The 19,806-nt window shown below is 45.9% G+C and overlaps 1 protein-coding gene and 2 pseudogenes across 6 annotated transcripts; 2 read left to right on the top strand and 1 right to left on the bottom strand.

The window, feature by feature from the left end:
- Positions 1 to 2,489: 2,489 nt before the first annotated feature.
- LOC147149559 (UDP-glucuronosyltransferase 2A2 pseudogene) lies at positions 2,490 to 11,111 on the bottom strand (annotated as a pseudogene). 3 transcript variants are annotated; one of them, XR_015086070.1, is made up of 3 exons: positions 11,087 to 11,111; positions 6,402 to 6,536; positions 2,490 to 5,139 (listed from the first exon to the last, which is right to left on the bottom strand). The product of XR_015086070.1 is annotated as a UDP-glucuronosyltransferase 2A2 pseudogene, transcript variant X3 (transcript). The 3 variants fall into 3 exon arrangements; XR_015086068.1 differs by having other exon boundaries at positions 2,490 to 5,230; positions 11,087 to 11,107; XR_015086069.1 differs by lacking the exon at positions 11,087 to 11,111 and adding an exon at positions 6,836 to 6,935 and having other exon boundaries at positions 2,490 to 5,230.
- On the top strand, positions 7,625 to 16,515 carry chrna5 (cholinergic receptor, nicotinic, alpha 5). 2 transcript variants are annotated; one of them, XM_086025116.1, is made up of 8 exons: positions 7,625 to 7,729; positions 7,826 to 7,965; positions 9,027 to 9,178; positions 9,262 to 9,306; positions 10,195 to 10,304; positions 11,116 to 11,293; positions 12,659 to 13,342; positions 14,240 to 16,515. In XM_086025116.1, the coding sequence occupies exons 2-8, from the start codon at positions 7,872 to 7,874 to the stop codon at positions 14,396 to 14,398; spliced, it is 1,422 nt and encodes a 473-aa protein (XP_085881242.1). In that variant the 5' UTR covers positions 7,625 to 7,729; positions 7,826 to 7,871; the 3' UTR covers positions 14,399 to 16,515. The 2 variants fall into 2 exon arrangements, with proteins under 2 accessions (XP_085881242.1, XP_085881243.1); XM_086025117.1 differs by having other exon boundaries at positions 7,673 to 7,729; positions 12,659 to 13,351; positions 14,240 to 16,514.
- Positions 16,516 to 16,793: 278 nt separating this feature from the next.
- On the top strand, positions 16,794 to 19,401 carry LOC147149557 (UDP-glucuronosyltransferase 2C1 pseudogene; annotated as a pseudogene). Its single transcript, XR_015086015.1, has 2 exons — positions 16,794 to 17,166; positions 17,248 to 19,401. The product of XR_015086015.1 is annotated as a UDP-glucuronosyltransferase 2C1 pseudogene (transcript).
- The last annotated feature ends 405 nt before the right edge of the window (positions 19,402 to 19,806 follow it).

Below are 19,806 nucleotides of genomic sequence, written 5' to 3'. Positions count from 1 at the left end.
CACTCTACAATTGGGAGGACAGAAACCTTTCCTTCAGACGACTTCAGCTCAGTGTTTTCATTCCTTTCACAATTTTTATTAGACTAGTCCAATCTTTTTTTTTTTTTTTTTTTAATCAACACAAAGTTCATTTCCCCCCCCCCAAATACTGTATAAAACTGGGACTTGCTTAAAGTGAAATCAACCCCAAATTATTTTTTTTCAATAATATGTTTTAGCCATCTCAGGGGGCGGCCATTTTGTCACTTCTGTCGACTGAAGATGACATCAGAACTGCTCAGGTCTCACGTAACGACCAATCATGACTCAGCTTCAGAAAACTGATGAAAAATGATGTCATTTTCAGTCGACAGAAGTGACAAAATGGCCGCCCCCAGAAATGGCTAAGAATGGATGGATTAACTCTTCCACGAATGCAATATTTATTTATTTAGAATGCCTTTCAACTAGTGGCTTTGCATAGAACATATTCTTGAAAAAAATATGTTGGGGTTGACTTCCACTTTAATGGTGAGGAAAATTGTACATTTTAATAATGTGCCACCTTCGAAGTCATTTCCCTTAATTGGGCTTAGCTCTGATAATTTTAAGATTGATCTCAATTGTTCTGCCTATCACTGTCCCTGGCATAGATCAATGAATTGATTAGGAATGAATAAGCCAAGCCACAGTGGTTGGGAATCTCTGGTCCAAACACAGAAAAACAAACATACATGCATAAAACTTCCACAGAAACACCGAAAGTCAAATGTTTATATAACTTAAATCTTTCACACAAAATCATTTGGAACACAATGTACACATGAATGATCATGGTCAATGAATGCATCATGGCCAACCAGCATGTGCGTCAATTCAAGATGCGGCTGACACGAAATGTTCATATTACCTCACACTCACAAGGCATGACAAAAGTCCCATTCAACTACTTGAAAGTCAATTTTTCATCAAAAGAGTTGTGAAAAAATTTTAGGAAGGTCGAATTCATGCCCAGTGCTGCTTTAAAGATTGTCTCAAGTGGCGTACGTACATACCCGTTTTTATGATCTTAAACCTATTTGTGTCCACCTCACTTCCTTTTTTGGACCATTTTAGCTGTGTTAATGCAAATGTCAAACTTCCCAAGGTTAGGGATATTTGTCTGATTTGACCCTTTTCTAACTTCATCTCATACTTTTGGCTCTATTGTGTCCAATTGAAACCCATGAAAACTTTGTTTTATTTCCTCATTACTTACTGGATTGGACCCATACACTTTGAGTACACTTGAGTAAAATGAGTTCTGTGACCAGAAGATGGCGTTGTCCAGCAGTGTAATGGGCTCTCTGTTTTTTTTTTTAGCCTCATGAGATGCAGCTGTGTGTTTTCCTTCTTGGAGGGCTCTCAGCAGGACTTCCTTTATGCCGCTTTGAAGCGTGTTCCCATCTAGAGCCAGAAACATCCAATAGCTTTTACGAAACATTTTGGCTTCTGACGTGACTGTCCACAATGGAAAATGCCATCACCTGATGTTTTGCCTCACAGTGTACCGATTCCCTTTCAAGCTCATACTGCAGTTTATGTCATCCAAACCCTCTAACCCAAATCCAAGCCTTCTCCCGTCAAATACAATGTCCCTGACACATTTAATGCTACTTCGCTAACAAAAGCAGCAACACGTCTCAAGAGCGGCTCAAAAATCCAAATGTAAACAAGAGTTCTTGTTAAGCTGAATGAAACTGAAAACAAAGCTCTCTGAAGAGCAATACGAGTCTCACCAGTGGGACTTGCAACAATTTCTGCACGCCACCCTTGGTCGAGAATACCAACAAAGTGTTTATGCTTCAAATTCCCCCAAAGCGCAATCTTTGTTGATTTGAGGGTTTCATAACCTGATCGGCAGCATGTTAGCCTGGTGTTAGCGCATCGGCCTCACAGTCCTAAGGTTCTGTGTTCTTCTGCGGCCTTCCTCTGTGGACTTTGCGTGTTTTCTGCCTGCGCGCCAGGGATTTCCCTCAGTGCACCGGCTTTCTCCCACATCCCAAAAACATGCATGTTGACATGCATGTCTGGTTCATTTGAGACTAAATCAGTGGAGTCAAACAGCCAATTTGATAGCAAGCAGGCTTGACCAGAAACATAAGTAATATAACCAACACAAAATTGGTGTTTTTCCTTTTGTTTTCGCTTTGTAGATTAATACAGTCATGCAAATCAAAACAACTACTGCTCATTACTACCAGTGTCCTTTTTGCAAAGCATTTCCAATTTCTGATTTCTCGCAACAAATGTGCTTCAATTTATCAATGACATACAATACATGTGCATTATAAGTGATGGCAGTGATTTTATAAAAAGGGATTCAACTTCAAGTCAGAGCAGTGGTGTCACTCGGTCTTATGGACAGAGGGGTCTTAGCCCCCGGGAGATGTACAGGATGTGCACGAGCGCCACATTTCACAAGCAGCAATCAAAGACTGACAATACCGTGGAAAGGTTTAGTCAACAGGTTCGATTTGAAGTGTATTTATTCCAGTCTGGTTGTAATACAGTAAACACAGGAAATATGCTTGTAGCATTAACGAGCGAAAAAAAAAAGATTCCAGTGGATGCAAAAAGGCTTCACTGTGTTGCCACAACGTACGGCAAGCCCATCATTATCAATGAACAAAAAAGGTTAAAGAGAAGAATTTACGTTCTAGGAATGAATGTAACCCAAATCAAATTAACAGCTGCAATTGGCAGTTACTTGGTGGGCGGAAGCGTCAAAGAATGCCGAATGGGTGGATTACTCTGTTGTGACTTGGTGCTTGGAGGCTAATCACATGAATTTGGCTCTCAACACAGTCGCAGAGTTCACATTTTGGAACATAATTGCCTAAATGGTTGGAGAAAAACATGACACAGTGATCATTCTTTTCCTCAATAAACTTTCAAGTGATACAAGTCTTACGTGACGCACCTTGCCGGAATGTTTCATATTTCATATCTACATTGATTACATGTACATTATACTTTTTTTTAAGGACTATTATAAGGGAATATGCGTGAAGAAATGAAGCAGACTGGATGGACAAACATGGATGTGCACATCACATTGTGGCGTGACCACGTCGGAAGCTATGGAAACGCTAATTGTCGTTGAAGGCAGAATCTCCACATAAGGTAAGATCATCTTGAATTAATTTGCAGGGAACTCGTTTACAACACGCAGTGATTTTCCGCACTTTAATTAAACTCAGAGACGGTTTACGAGCCTCGTAGGTGTTGCCATTTGCTAGCCATTGCCATCTAATCAGCTGTTAACTTCCACCGCTGCCAGAAGCGATCCGGACCTTTCTCTGCATCACCTTAAGAAACGTACCCCCACCACCACCACCACCACCCCCCCTGCTTTGTCCACTGGCAACCCCACAAAGAGCCTCGCCAGTCTGCTGTCCCGCAAATGAAATCTTCCATCACGCTGCTATTCGCCGTCGAGTTGTCCGAGCATCAGCGGGTGGCCTGGGCTAGCTAGCATGCACGGTGCCTTAGAAGGACGTAATGGGGCGTTTTTGTGACGGCACAAAGCACGACGAGGTGAAATAGCGCAAGGGAGTGACTTTATGAAAAGGGAATTGCTCATATGTACATATATATATATATATATATATAGCATGTGATTTATCTACTCGCGTTTCATTTTCCTCGCACATAAAGCAGAGCACAAACATCGGATTGTGATCCAAAACATTAACAGCAGAGCCAGCACAGCTCCCGACAGGAACAGATAGACGTCCGCATTGTAGTAGGCGTACCAGGGCAGCTTGTAGGATTCTGACCTCAGGTGAGCCGCGCCCTTGTGCCTAATGACAAACTCAATCCAGAAGAGGGCGTTGTCGAGCGGCGGGATGGGCTGGTCTCTGTGCAGCCTGGACAGCCTCTGCATGTTGTCCCTGTAGGATGGATTAGTGAGAACTTCCTGTATGGCCTTCAGGAAGTTGTCATCTTTGTCCACCGAGGCTAACGTGACCACCACGGCGCCGCCTCTGTCCGTGAGACGTACGAGGTTGTCGTGCTGGTCAAAAAACAAGGGGATTCCCAACACGGGAACGCCGTGGTAAATGGCTTCCTGGACGCCGTTTGTGCCACCGTGAGCCACAAAGAGTTTCATCTTGGGATGTCCGAGCAGGTCGTTCTGCGGCATCCAGTCCACCAGGAGAGTGTTGTTGCCCAGAGTGGAAGGTTTAGTGCCTTTATACCTCCAGATGACCTTCTGGGGCAGCTCTGCGAAAGCCGCCGCAAGTTTGTCGGCCAAGTCGGCGGGAAGTTCGCTCACAAATGTCCCGAGGGACATGAGGATGAGTCCGTGCTCTCCGGAACTCTGGACGAACTCTTCCAGGTGGTCGGGCAGAGGCTTGGCGGGTTTACATTGAAAGCCTCCCATGTAGATGAAGTTGGGCATGGTGGGACGTGGAAACTCAAAGACAAAGTCCACTCTCATCAGCCACAGGTCGGCGGAAAGTAGCAAATGGTGCATGTCGCTACCAGGCCCGAGATGTTTGTCACATATTTTCTGGTATGTGTTCTTGATGACGAGGCTCTGTTGTGTATAGGCGACTAGAAACACAATCACGTTGGTGACTCTTTGGAGAAAGGTCATCTTGTTGGTATTACCGGTTCCCGTGACGGGAATGTAAGACAGCGGCGACGGGGCGACGGCGAGGTGGCCTTCCGTGGCGATGATCCAGCGGACGTTGTACACCAGAGGGAGCTTCAAATATTTGGCCACAATGGCGCCGCCGCCCCAGCAGGGGTCAGTGAGCAACAGGTCGAACTTGCTGTCGTTCAGTTTCCTCATCGTGTCTTGGTCGCTGAGAAGCGCCGTCGTGAACTCGCTCACCATCCTGTGAGCTTCCAAAAAAACCCCGAACATTCCCACACTCATATGGAGGAATGTCATGAGAGGCATCGCGCCCCTTTCATACTCGATGACTTCGTAAACCAAGCCGGTGATGAAGTTTTGGTCCAAGCTCCTTTCCACGGGAACGCTGATGGTGTCGTAGTAGGCGGCGGAGTCCTTGATGTACCACGTCTTGCTGGGCCGTACGATGGTCAGGCTGTGGCCTTGCGAGTGCAATTCTCGCATGAGGATGTCCATGTTGACCCAGTGGCTGCCCTCTGTTGGAAAGACCAGAATGTTGCCACCCTGACAGGCTCGAGAAAGCAAGATGAAGAGCAGAACGGCGCCGCGGCAACGCGGCAGCCTCATCTGGAATCAAACAACAAAGCAAGCTAAGAGTCAAGCAAATCCCAGCTCAGCCAACTCTGGCTTTAGCACGTGTCAATCAGCGGTGGAGGGCGTTTTTACTGTATTTTGCAGGTCCCTCATCCATCAGCGGCCAAGGGTTTGTCGGTTCGTCATTTTTCGCATCAAGTCCGTCAGAAGTCCGTTGGTCCGTCAATCGGTTACCAGTACAGTAATTGGTCGGCATGTCTTTTCACACAGACATTGGCCAGCTACACATCGGCCACTACGCGTCGTACAAGTTAATAGATACTTTATTAATCCTCAATGGGGAAATTGGAGGTGTCCGGTAGGAAGAAGTGCATTCATACACAAGGCACAAAACCATATAAATAAATAAATAAATACATTCCAAGTTAAAAAGCTCCTGACAATGATAACAAGAACGCATATTAGCAAAGTCCATTTAGCAGTCTAATGGCGGCTGGTACAAATGACCCCTTGAGTCTTTCGGTACTGTATATGCACTTCATACCTCCTATGCATTCTGCAGGCTGCGTGGGTTCAGTTCCCACTCAGTGACTGTGTGGACGCAAGTGTAATTGGTTGTTCGTCAGATAGACGGAACGCCAGCTCTGTTCGTCTCTATATGTGCCCTGCAAGTGACTGGCGACATGTTCAGGGTTGTAGTCCGTCTTTCGCCCAAAGTCAGCGGGGAGAGGCTGCAGCACCCCCACGACCCTGGACGAGGTCAGCGCTGTTGAAAATGGATAGATGGTATCAACTGAATCCCTTCACGTTAATGGTTTGTATCGGGATTAAAAGGGTGCACCAAAAGTGCAAAAGACCAATGCCGTAAACAAATCTTCGTGACTAATTGAAATGCAAAGTACACAGTGTTCGTGTCCATTTTTATTGGGTCGCAGATTGTCAAGAGTCAAATGTTGCATAATAAAATCATAACTTTATGGCAGTACAGGATATATTGGGGGCATTTGTTCTGACCAGCATGTTATTTCAGTTTCTTTCAGACTTCTCAACACGTTATAACAGAACGTCTGAGTCTGTTTTGAGGGAAGTCTACGTGATAAGACTGCTAATTCGAAACTTTCCGCGCCCACTGTAAACTAAAACTAACCCAAATGCCAGATGCCACTGGATACACGTCACATCTGTGTCAATATTTCATACTTACGGTGCAGTTTCCAGTTGTGTCGTTTTTATCTTTCTGTCGACTCGCTTGTTGTTTTGGGTCCGCTTCAATCCAGCCGGGGTGTCGTGTGACGTTCAATGGTGTTGCAGCAGCATGGGAGAGGACGCTTTCCCTCAACTGCGTGGGCGAACATCGGAGGAGAGGTCAGTGAAACGCTTGCGTGTACGTACGGAGTTAATCATTTACACCACTTCTATGCAAATGTATCCGATTACTACGGTACCACGAAGTGGCCCATATTATTATTTCCCCCCCCCAGCCATTTGCGTTTCTATCGCAATAACTTTTCAGTTCCGCTTTTACCCCCTTTTCCCATGGACTTTAAACTCAGCAAAGGTACAGGAAAACGTCTCCCTTATGAATGTTTTGTTATTCTTTTGAACTTGGCTCTTTTCCGTCGAGCATGATGTCCGTACCTGCACTACTCGAAATTTACAGGAAACATCTGTGAGGCTACTTGCTGAGTCCCTTGCAGGTCGGGGTTATTCCAGGTAGACGGGCCTCTTTTGTTATTACCGAGAACGATAAAATCGGCCCAATTAATGACTCCAAATTACTTTATGGACTTTGCCTCATTCGACAGTTCAAATCTTATCTCAAACCTTCCTTTCTTTCGACACCAGCACTAGCATAAACTCAGCATGTTCTCTACACCGAATATTACATTTCTATGTGCCCCAAATAAATACAAATTACTAAGTTACTTTGCAAAAGGGCTCGGAAAACCTTCTAAAATGACCACAAAAAAAACATTTGGATATCTTGAGTAATTAAGAAATTACAAGCTTTTTTATATCAGGAATTGACACCTTTTTTAAAATTGGAGTTGAGGAGCATTTGGTGCTTGACACCGTGATGACACTGATTATTCTTCCTTCAGTTCCCACATTTGAAGATATTTGTTTTGCATTATAAAGCATAATTTGGCATTTGGAGCCATTTCAAGATTTAATTCAGCGCAAAGCATCTTTAATAAAAACAAAGTAGTTTAGTGCACATGAATGTATGTGCGAATGCTCTTCATCATTTTCACAATCATTGATTTATTTGTGGAAATATGGCCACTGCCATGGTGCTTTCTATATGGCGAGAAGACTTCTAATTGGGTTGTGTTGCCGCAGGGGGAAATGTGATTGGGTTGCGCCTGATGAAGTGACCTCAAAAACTGCAAGGAAGATGGGGGGGGCTGTGTGTGTGTGGGGGGGGGGGGGGTTAAAGGGGTGGTGCTTTCTAGAGGCAAGAGAGGAGGCAGGAAGAGGAGAGAAGCTGCGAGCATCGCTTCTCTATTCACCGACGCCACTCAGAGACAGGTATGCATTCACGCTGTGTTCATGATGTCATGATGCCGTTCTTCCTTTCTTTTTTTTTTTTTTTTTTAATGCTGCTAATGTTGCCCCTTAATGCAGCTTCCGTCTCGCGCGCCAACAATGCCTGAGCGCCGTCTCTGAGACGATGCTGAGAGCAGGGGGGGCGAGCGCCTCTTCGCTTGCTCTGCTGCTGCTGCTGCTGCCGCTGCTGCACCGTTGCCACCTGTGCCACTCGCTGCGTAAGTTGCCCGCCGCCGCCGCCGCCGCTAACGTCTCAATAACCACATTCTCCACTGACATGGCTGAACATCATCAGGGTACGAAAAGAAGCCACTTAAGGACGTTACAGTAAACCCATGCGGGAGCCCTGCCGCGATGATCCAAAAAAACGGCGAGTAATTGACACCCCCCCCCCCCCTGCGTGAAATATTTCTTTTTGCCTATATTGATCGTAAATATACTGTAGCACAAAATATGGTCGCAAATCCTTAAAGAGCTTTTCGACGATTTGACTTTTTTTTTTTTTTAAAAACTCTCTGTAACTTTGTCTAACAACCCGGGCTAACCTTTGCTCCTCCCCGACATACGAGGTATCTCACTGGAGATGTGTCACTTTGGGGTGTAGAGGGCGGAGCCAGAGTACCCGGAGAAAACTGAGATTTGCACACCCAAACCTTAGAAATACGTACGTAACACTGAGCTGCCGTGCATAAATCTTAAGCCAAAAAAAGGAGGTGTCGGTGTTTATTTATTCAGGTCAACGAAGCACCTGGCATTAAATGGGGGGGGGGGGTGCGGTTTCTATTACAGTGAAGGTTCCTCGCAACTTGCCTGCCTTACATATAGTACACTCGCTTGCTCCACTCGCATTTGATTGGCTGAGCTCAGGGGAGGAGTTCCAAAATACGTGAGCGGTCCATGTAAGTGTTATCCATGTCATGAATTCAGATCAATGTTTTTCATAATAAAGCGCATCGTAGCAATGTGTCACCATGTATTGGATCACAGGGAGAGCCGCATCCCCTTGCCGGTACGCCAATATCGATTTGAGAGTCTCAGCCAGGCGGAACGAGCCTAATAGGAGGGGAGCTCGAAAAGATGATGAATGGGCGGATAACAGTCTCATTAATTCGGGGATTGCTTGTCTGCATCCACACCAGACACTGCAAATGCGAGATCCGTTGCCTGTCAATTGGCTGCGCAAGTCAAAACGCGGTCCGAGTCAGATCATTTCTCCATCTTGTCACGTTGCTAAGGTAACGAGAAACCTCATGCTTTCTCATGCTGTTTTCGCTCTCAGGTGTTCCCAAACTTTCCTCCTATGCAAAGGCCGAAGACAAGCTGTTCAAATACCTCTTTGGGAACTACCAGAAATGGGTCCGCCCGGTGGAATATCTGAACCAGACCATATGCGTCAAGTTTGGACTGGCCATCTCCCAGCTAGTTGATGTGGTGCGGATTCAACATGCCTTGGCTGTCTCGTCATCCAATCAGTGGTCATAAAATGACATTTCTGCTGTCTTTTCACCATCCAGGATGAGAAGAACCAGCTGATGACCACCAATGTGTGGATGAAACAGGCAAGTGGAACAATATGAAAGGTGACCAGATGTCCCGCCCCCCCGCACGTGCCGTATTGGACCTCACAAGGAATGTCTGTCGGGGCTTTTCAAATCTTCCAGCATTTTATTGCCTCAGCCATCATGCATTATTCCACTGCACTGAACTCTTCGCAAGGGTTCATGTCAGTCATTCCACCTAATAGCAGTTATTGGTTGGTCGGCCACTCTCACCTCATGCGCACGTTGGCCAGCCTGCAGCGTCATCACACACGAACAGGAGCTGGGTTCATGTGGAGCCTTGTATTGCGATTCAAAAAGAAAATGAAGGATAGACCGCAATGGAAATGCTCCATACAAACAGCTCAATCGGAATAAATCGGTCCAATCTCAATGAATTGTCATTCGGATTCACAGGGCTGGTATATTCCTTTTCTCAATCTGAAGCCACGTCATCGATATGCTTCAATCGGAGTAACCAGGCTGCGCTCGGGCTTGTCCTTCAATGCGACTTTTTTTTTTTTTTTTTCTTCTTCTTCCTGATGCATTTTTGGACTGTTGCCATTTATACTCCAGAGTGATTTGTGGTCTCCAAAAATACGGTAGTTAACCCGTCTTCTGTAAGTGGGCTCTGGAAAAGCTATATCACCCTAACCCATATACAGTATACCCCACTAAGGCCCCACCCGCCAGTATACAAGAGCTGCCCGTGGCACACGTTAGTGGCCTACTACGCATCGCTCTTCATGAGCGGTGGCATCTCCCTGACGCTCCCCATCCGGATGAGTCCTCTTGGCCCTTTCCTGACAATGTCTGGCCAATATGTAATCCCAAATCGTAGCAGCCAAGGATTGATGCTTTGATGCTGTTTTACCAAATGACACTAAATTAATGTCGGCCGTCACGCAGGAGTGGACTGACATGAAGCTAAGATGGGACCCCGACGACTACTTGGGCATCACCACGATACGAGTGCCCTCCGACAGGCTCTGGCTCCCAGACGTCGTGCTCTATGATAAGTATGCAACGTCAACCCGAACCCTCCGCAAAGTATAGAAACGTTTTCACTCACAAAATTCTACACCCAACACCTCATAATGACAAAATATTTTTTTATATGCTACAGCTTCTCCTTGATTGAAAGTAGCTTTGCTGTTTTTGCGTGTCCGCTATATCTCCGCATCTTACGGCAGCCGAGCGTTCATGGCGGCGTCACGTTTTCGTCCTTTGATTTCAGCCCTCACCATCACTGTGAATCACAATTCACAAATTGTTGCTTTGTTTGCCCATCCAAATCAAACTTAAACCAGGCCACAAACTTGTTTTGACCTATATAATGCTCAAAACGGCGGAGAAACTGGATTTCGATGGCATTGGACCATTCATGTTTGGAAAAGTATTAAAACAAAACCAAAAAAAAATCCCATGTACCCAAGCATTGAATCACAGCCTTTGACACAAAACTCAAATTGAGTCGAATTGAGTTTAGGTGCCTCCTTGACACCTTTATACACCTTAATTACAATACATTTAAAATACTATTTTAACCTCATCATGGGCTGTTGTGTGTCGAATTTTGAGAGAAAATAACAATTTACCAATAACAATGTGCAAAACGTGAAGTGCTTTGAATGCTCTCAGGATGGTTTGGACTAAAAGTTTTCGGACAGGGTCAATCTACATGGTAGAATGAAGGAAAATGTGGCTGAAGTAGCCTCCCAAATGATGTGCTAATGTGAGCATCGGGAAACAACAATGAATGCAAATGAATGGCAATGTTATGTTCGTTACGTTACGTTACCCGTGCGCAATCTGCGCTTTCCACGACAGTTCCGACGGTCGTTTCGAGGGCACAGTCACCAAGGCGGTGGTCAAATACGACGGGACCATCTTGTGGACGGCGCCTGCCAACTACAAGTCTGCCTGCACCATCGATGTCACCTTCTTCCCATTTGACCTGCAGAACTGCTCCATGAAATTTGGCTCGTGGACTTACGACGGCTCCCAGGTGATTACAGTAGGACGATCCCTGCCGCAAATAGTGAAAAGAAACCTAAGTGAGTGCCGGTAATTGACGGCCTTCAACAATATTTCAACAGTACCGTATTTGCTGGACTGTAAGCCGCACCTTTATATAAGCCGCATCCACTCGACATATAAACCGCACCGGGTTATAAGCCGCACTTGTATATGTTGACTAACTGGATATTGACTGCATTTACAGAACAATTTTGAACTGTCAATATACATGTACTGTATGTACCTGAACAGATTTTTTCCTCACAGTGCCTTAACAAGGCTGCAACTTGATCAAAACGGAACAGAACCAAGATAAACTCAACAGTACTTATCTTCATTTCACTTCCCGCTGCCGCCTCCAACGTCTCACCATAGCGCGGTTTCCTTCCTGGATAAGCAAGATCGATGGCCTTCAACTTCAAACTTGCATCTTACGAACTTCTTTGTGCGGGTTCCATGACGAAGCGGCGAGGATTTTAAAATAATTAACTGTTTGTAATTTGTCGTCTGTGTTCTATCTGCTAAAGAAAAATTTGCGTATTCTTCTTTGCGTTGATTTTTTTTTCTTTGATTTCTCTTTGTTTTGATTTTAAATCCAGTTAGGGCGCCCCTAGTGGTGGAAGAAAAATCCACCGAATAGTGGATTCATAAATGTACCTTTATGTGAAAAGTTTCGTCGGACTTGCCGATGGACGGGCATTTAAAAATCCGGCTTATAGACGGTACTATTTTTTCCCCCCAGAAAAAAAGTCAAATAACGGACGGCAGAAGGGTACCCACTAGGGATGTGACGCTTCACTCAAGCTCCGATTCGATTTTACTTCCCGATTTTCGATTCGATTCTTAAAAAAATGCTACCATGCTTGTCTCTGCGCACTAGTGTGGTTCTGCAGCCATCCACAAACGCAATATGCAATGATTTTTGGTGCAAGCGCATAATTTGATCTACACATTCAAAATGTGCTATGCGTCTGGAATGAAAAAACGCTTCAAGACATCATTGACATCTAGATGAATTGAATCATATTTTCGAATCGATTCATCGAGTTCTCAAATCGATTCATCGATTCGTCCAGCTGAATCGATTTTAAATGGATTTCCGATTAATGGTTCCATCCCCGGTACCCACGCTGCTTACTTGACACCAGTTACCTTTGTTCTTCACAGCTGGTGCTTTGGCTCCATCTTAGGGCATTACAGCCAAAAGCAGCCCAAAACATACAAATGTGAGTTGTTCACAAAAGGTTGAAGATAGGTTCCACAGAAGAGAAGGCGACCACCGGCCGAATTTGCGAATGGCGCTTCAAAATGGAGGCGTCGATTGTGTGACGTCCAGGTGACCTTTCTTTGGCAGGTCGACGTCATTCTGGAGGACTTCCACGTGGACAGGCAGGACTATTTCGACAATGGCGAGTGGGAGATCGTGAAGGCCACCGGCAGCCGCGGCCTGAGAGCGGACGGCGGCGTCTCATATCCCACCATCAGCTACTTCTTCATCATCCGCCGGCTGCCGCTCTTCTACACCCTCTTCCTCATCGTCCCCTGCATCGGCCTGTCCTTCCTCACCATCCTCGTCTTCTACCTGCCCTCCAACTGCGGCGAAAAGATCTCCCTCTGCACCTCGGTGCTGGTGTCGCTCACCGTCTTCCTGCTGGTCATCGAGGAGATCATCCCCTCCTCGTCCAAGGCCATCCCTCTCATCGGCGAGTATCTGGTCTTCACCATGATCTTCGTCACGCTCTCCATCGTCATCACCGTCTTCGCCATTAACGTCCACCACCGCTCGTCCTCCACGCATCACGGCATGGCGCCGTGGGTGCGCAGGATCTTCCTGCACCGGCTGCCCAAGCTGCTGTGCATGCGCGGCCACGTGGACCGCTACGGCACGGCGGGAGCAGCGCACACCGGACGGGTGCTGGCACTGGGGATGATGAAGGACTGCGCGACCGAGCGCGGCCTCTCACACGCCAGACGCAACATCCGAGCGGCGCTGGATTCCATCCGCTACATAACCATGCATGTGGTGAAAGAAAATGAGGTCAGAGAGGTGAGTCTCTTACTTGATCCGTAGCCGTGATTTATTTTGGGGGGACGGAAAAAAAGCAAGGCCGGCGCAGTCGTAGCAGATTTAAAACAAACGTCTCCGTAGCTTCTGCGCACAACCCGAGCTACACTGAGCTCCTTTGTGACGTACAAAGATTTTAGTCTGCCAGTCAAGAAGAAACAGGGGGGGAAAAAATGCGAGCAGGGCTTGGGAACGACCTGACCTCGTTACCTGAGCCCTGAGCAACTGTGATGTCATTTTCAGTCGACTTTTGAAGGCATATATAATTGCGTGTCATCTGCATAATATTGAAAACTAATGTTATATTTATATATAATGTCACCAAGCAGATGTGTGTCGGTCGATGCTAAACAATAGAGGGCCAAGTATCGATCCCTGCGGGACTCCACTTGTAAAAAACATGTATAAAACTCAGCATTGCCATGGGCACAATCACCGAGTCCAAAGCACGACGGAACTCGGGTGTTGACCGCACCCTCTTAAGGATTTGCGAGTGTAAATATTGAACATTTCATTCTCATTTACAATTGTCAGCATGACCACTTCCCAAGCGAATAAGTGGAGGGGAAGTCACTCTTCCACACCACAGGAGAATCGGTCAGGATAGTCTTTTAGAGACATTAGAATCGAGTTTAAAATTCATTTCAAAGTGGGTCAAAGAGTGAAAGTTTGTGTAAACGTCGCTGTCGAGGTTCGTATGAACACTCAGACCTCTGGACAATTTTATTTAAAAGTCTTCAGTAAACCTACCGTGTTTTTTTGTTTTGTTTTGTTTTTTAAATGTGGGAGGAAGTCAGAGTGCCCAGAGAAAACAAACCTAAGCACCAGAACAAAACTGTGAACTGTCTTCTCTGTGTTTTTTGGCTGTAGGTGGTACAGGACTGGAAATTTGTTGCCCAAGTTCTGGATCGAATGTTTCTCTGGGCGTTCCTGCTGGTGTCCGTCCTGGGCTCAGCTCTCCTCTTCATCCCAGTTATCTACAAATGGGCCAGTATTATCGTTCCCAAACATATTGGCAGTGTCCTCTGAAGGTTTGATGCGATGGAGGTGAGGCACACCAGCGGCTAAGGTCCACCTTTGACGATGCTTTGTAGCCTAAATCCAGAGCTGGGTATTCCGCCTATGTGACGGGCCGGTCCGCCTATCCGCCTATGACGGACACCCATTTTGTGGCCGATAAACCAAAGACGGGAACCTTAAAAAATAGACGGACTAAGCATAGTCGGAAGCCCATTTTTTCCCGCCTATGTAATCGTCTATTTTCGTGGCGAGGCTTCAATGGCGGCGGCGATGCTTCCGTTTCTCGTTCGCCGCAGGCCAAGGCTTTCTGACAGCTTCTGGGTCCTAAAAGGAGACACTTTTAGAGGCTCCCATGCCTTTCGTTTCCAATATCGCTCTGGGTGCTTGCGGTACTAAGTGGATGTTGGTAGACGGGAACGCTAACGGAAGCCCGTTTAAAATGATAAACGCGCCGGCCTATCTGCGATCACCATTTGGTCCGGCCGGACAAAAAGGCGGATAGACAGACGGCGGAAGGGTACCCGCGCTGCAGGCGGAAAGCGATAAACGGACCGGGAATTTTTAGTCAAATGCCCAGCTCTGCCTGAATCACATCACGTATATTTTCAAAAGTGTAAAACAACATGCTGTGGAAATGAAATGAGAGAATGTCATTCCCCAACATTTGGCACAATAAAGGTCAATACAAGTCATTAGAAAATTCCTCGTACGGTTCCTCATTAAAGGAGAGACCTATTGCGCATTATTTGTCACACGGTCAAACAGACGTCAGCGAAAGTACAGAGCGGCTTCCTCACGGAAACATTTTCAGAAATAAGAAAATGAAAGATTTACCCAGCTGTTTAATTTCCTACTTGGTGGTGGCGCAGACACTCCAGAAAAGCGCCAACAGTAGCAATCCAAAATGTTATTTTCTATGATACGGCCCTTTTCATTTTATTTGAATGTAGCCCCATTTCACCCCCCCCCCCCCCAACCCTCGAGCCCCTCACTGGCATATGCAAGATGTGTCATTTTAAAGGTGTGTGTGAAGTGCATATTATTCTGCATGCTTTCCAGAAAATTATACTAAGATGGCGCCCCCTTGTCACATTGCTACTGTAAGCGCACCCAGGTTAGCCACAGCTGCTATATTTGTAGAATAATAGAATATAATTGTAGAATCGGGTGTTACTACAGACACAAAAAGTGCACGGCAAATGATTGACACCTGGTTCATCACGTCTTCTGTCTCTGATTGGTTGTTTTTTGTCAAGCGCGTTGGTTTCGTAACAAAAAAAAACATTCGAGGTACCAGATTGCAGCTTTATTTTTTTCACGATCATATTCGAATGTCCAACTGTCAGGTTTACTGATAGTTTAAAAAAAAATATGACAAGTGTTTTATTCTGTTGTGTTTTTTTTGTTTTTTTTAATTGCAAACCGCCCTTTAAGATAAAAGTGTAACTGTTAAGCGTATTTTGTTGAACTTGGCACTTTTGCAGCCGCCACTGCGATTCTTCCACTCTGTAGCACAAAACCAGCTTTTTTTTTTTCATGTTATGCGAGCACGCCTGGACCTGCAGCCGAGTGACGCCTCAGAGCCGTACGAACGTGTTCCCAAAAGCGTCCGTGTGAAGAGACTGCGGATCAACGTCAACACAGGCAGGCAATCACAGGCCGTGTGAGTGCTTTTTCGTCGGCGCTCGAAGGCACAGCACTGAATGCCATGTTTTAAAAAACAATTCATAAGCGACAGAATGACACGCAGCTATATGGATTGTTGCTGATATTTCATTCTTAATCATAAGATAAGTGTGGGTTTGTTATTTTTAATAGTCAAATGTGTTTGGCATCTTCCGGCCTTTTTTACCCCGACCCTCCGAGTGTCAGCGGAGCAATTCAGCCTCAGGCTCGATGTTTTTTTTTTTAATTTTTTTATTTTTTTTTCTATAGATCATGGTGACCAGCAGCGTTTCTCAATGCAGCCGCTGGTTGCTATGGAAACCCGTCTGCGCCATCCCAGCGCAACGTGCGTGAGAGCTCTGGCACAGCAGTGTCCCCAGTGTCGCGTGCTTAATTTTTTTTTTCCCGGTCTCGCAAGATCCGGTGAGGTGTTGTAGATTTTCATGTGAAAAGACTACAAAGTTGATTAGGCCAAAACGAGCCTTAATCACGCCATAAAAAAATTGACGGCGTTAAAACGGGGTTGCGTTAAGGCTGTATGTATACAGTATATATGTATATATATATATGTGTGTGTATATATGTGTATATATATATATATATATATATATATATATATGTATGCAGTATATATGTGTATATATATATATATATATGTGTGTGTATATATGTATACAGTATATATGTGTATATATATGTATATATGTATATATATATATATGTATATATATATATCGTTACTGTCATGTGAAAAACATTTATCTTCATTTTTTTTTTTCATTTTCTTATTTTTACACGTATGGTGTTTCCGTGTTACAGACACTGAACGGGAAAATTCAAAACATGTTCCAAAATTGCACAATTCAGCCGCACGCAATGCAGTTTCTTCAAAATAAAACGGCAAATAACACTCGGGCTACAAGAGCAATGAGAAACAAAGCAAAAACAGATGTGACGCAGATGTGACAGAAAAAATTCCACGTTCCAGAAGAGAGAAAAACAGAGCTAGCGTTTGCTTATGCAGAGGATCCCTTGTGATGTATCGGCTCAGTAATTCACACCCGAGGAATAGGAAACCGTGCGTACGATCTCAGCTGCTCCGCATCAATAAGGTATGTTTGCCGGCATCTGGATTCTTGAAAATAAAAGTGTGTCGTAAGACTCGACTGAGCTGGTGTTGTTTACTTGTTCAGCTTGAAGATGCCCATGCGTGGAAGCTCACTTTTCTTTCTAGCGTCCTTTGTGTTGCTGTCATCGCGGAGAGCTTGTTACTGCGGCAAGATTCTCGTCGTACCGTTCGAGGGCAGCCACTGGGTCAACATGGAGGTCCTGCTTAAAGCGCTGCACTCCCACGGGCACTCCTTGGATGTGATTCGGACCGACAAGAGCTGGTACATCAAGGACGGCGTGCCGCACTACGAGCCCGTCACGGTGTCGGTGGAGCAAGTGTTCGACCGGGTCTTTGTCGACTCCCTGATGAAAAGGACTTTTGCTCTGGAGAGGGGGCAAAGCTCAGTCGTGACCTTTGTGGGTCTGCAGCTCCAAATGTTCAAGGCGATGTCCGGTACGAGCAAGATCATGTGCGAATTGACCAGCGCGATATTACAAGATGACACCTTAATGGCTCGTCTGAGGGGGCGTCGGTATGACCTGCTCCTCGCTGACCCCGCCTCGGGCGCGGGTGTCATTTTGGCTCATGCTCTCCAGTTACCTTTAGTCTATAACGTGCGCTGGGTGATGTGCAAGGAGGGCCATCTGGTCCTGGCGCCATCTCCTCTGTCCTACGTTCCCGTGACCGGCTCCGGACTGTCTGATGAGATGACTTTTCTTCAGAGGATGAAGAATCTCGTGTACTTCGCCACCGCCGAAGCCGTGTACGCGTTTTCCGTCATACCCCCGTATCAGGCCGTTTGCGACCACTTCTTTGGCCCGGCAGTCAGGTATGATGAACTTCTCCAAAAAGCAGACCTGTGGCTCATGAGAGCAGATTTCGTCTTTGAGTTTCCCCGCCCGACCATGCCCAACGTCATCTACATTGGAGGTTTCCAATGTAAGCCTGCAGAGCCTCTACCCGACCACCTGGAGGAATTTGTGCAAAGCTCCGGAGAACACGGAGTCATCATCATGTCCCTGGGGACTCTAATCGGGGAACTTCCCAGCGACTTAGCCCAAGAAATTGCGGCGGCTTTCGCCAAGCTCCCCCAGAAGGTCATCTGGAGCTATAGAGCCGCAAGACCTTCCGCACTGGGTAACAACACTCTCCTGGTGGACTGGATGCCGCAAAACGACCTCCTCGGACATCCCAAGGTCAAGCTCTTTGTGGCTCACGGCGGGACAAACGGCGTCCAGGAAGCCATTTACCACGGCGTCCCGGTAGTGGGAATCCCCTTGTTTTTCGACCAGCACGACAACCTGCTGCGTCTCACGGAGAGAGGAGCGGCTGCGGTGGTCACGTTAGCCTCCTTGGAGAAAGACGACAACTTCCTCAAGGCCCTACAGGAAGTTCTTACCAATCCGTCCTACAGGAACAACATGCGGAGGCTCTCCCGGCTGCACAGAGACCAACCTATGCCGCCGCTCGACACCGCCCTCTTCTGGATTGAGTTTGTCATGAGGCACAAGGGCGCGGCTCACCTGAGGACCGAGTCCTACAAGCTGCCCTGGTACGCCTACTACAATGCGGACGTTGTCTTTACTTTCTGTACAACGGTCGCTGTGATGTTTTTACTCCCTGCCCTGCTCTTTAGGATGTTGGTGTTCAAAACAAAACAAAAATGATGTGCTGCTCTGACTGTATTATGAGCAAACACGCTATTTAGTACTATGTCTCTCCTAATTATTGATGATGATATCAGTCATTATGTATGTTCAAGTGTCTTGAGTTATCACCACAATCAAAATCGCTTGTAATTCTACACGTCTGTGTTGAATATTCTTTGAGACATGTCTTAAAGCTTGAAGAGTTTACTCAAGACAAGGACTAGGGAAAAGCCTGCCTGACCAAGGAGAAGCCCTCAGGTTGGGATCGCTTCGTCAAAAGACCGTTGAGCAAAACCCACAAAAACAAAGATCCGCGACCATCTGCCTTGCCGGAGACCGAACCACAGAAACTTTGAAGCTAGTATTGGGAGGTTTTGTCGATCTGGATCTTGAAAGCGATTATATTTAGTGGTACATCACCATTGAGCAAATCATCAAAACTAAGCACTGCACCATTCATACTGACTGATACCATTCCTGAATCCACTCTCTCGGCATCAAAGAGTTTAGCAGTGTCTTTGGCCAAGATTCCCCATTCGTATTGTCATGTAAGCACGAGTTCCAATAATTAAAAATGAAACAACCGATTGTGTGGCGTGGGTTTCCGGTAATCAATCACTTCACCTCATACTTGCATTTGTAGCTTCCTGCATTCAGCCATTTTGAGCGTTGAGGGCAGGAGTGGGCAAGCTTTTTTGAAAAAGACAAACGGTCACGCTCATCGGACAACTTTTGACACGATTATTTATCATTGAATTATAAACAATCAACCAATTCATAATGAAATAATCCCATCTTATTTATAGAAAATTAACCAATCATTTAATGAAAAAAAAAATACATTGAACATTTAGAAAATGCACATCACAAAAAAAAAAAACCATGGAGCCAGCTACCCCACGATGGACAGAAGGGACGGAGGGAGCGAGAGGGACTACCCTGCCAAAGCCAGTCCCCTTTATCATTGCCTCATACAGTTAGAGTCACGACAT

The sequence above is a fragment of the Filicampus tigris genome, chromosome 3 (genome assembly GCF_054856515.1).
Source record: "Filicampus tigris isolate MCC_2025a chromosome 3, RoL_Ftig_1.0, whole genome shotgun sequence".
NCBI lineage: Eukaryota > Metazoa > Chordata > Actinopteri > Syngnathiformes > Syngnathidae > Filicampus > Filicampus tigris.
This window is presented reverse-complemented; position numbering and strand designations above follow the sequence as displayed.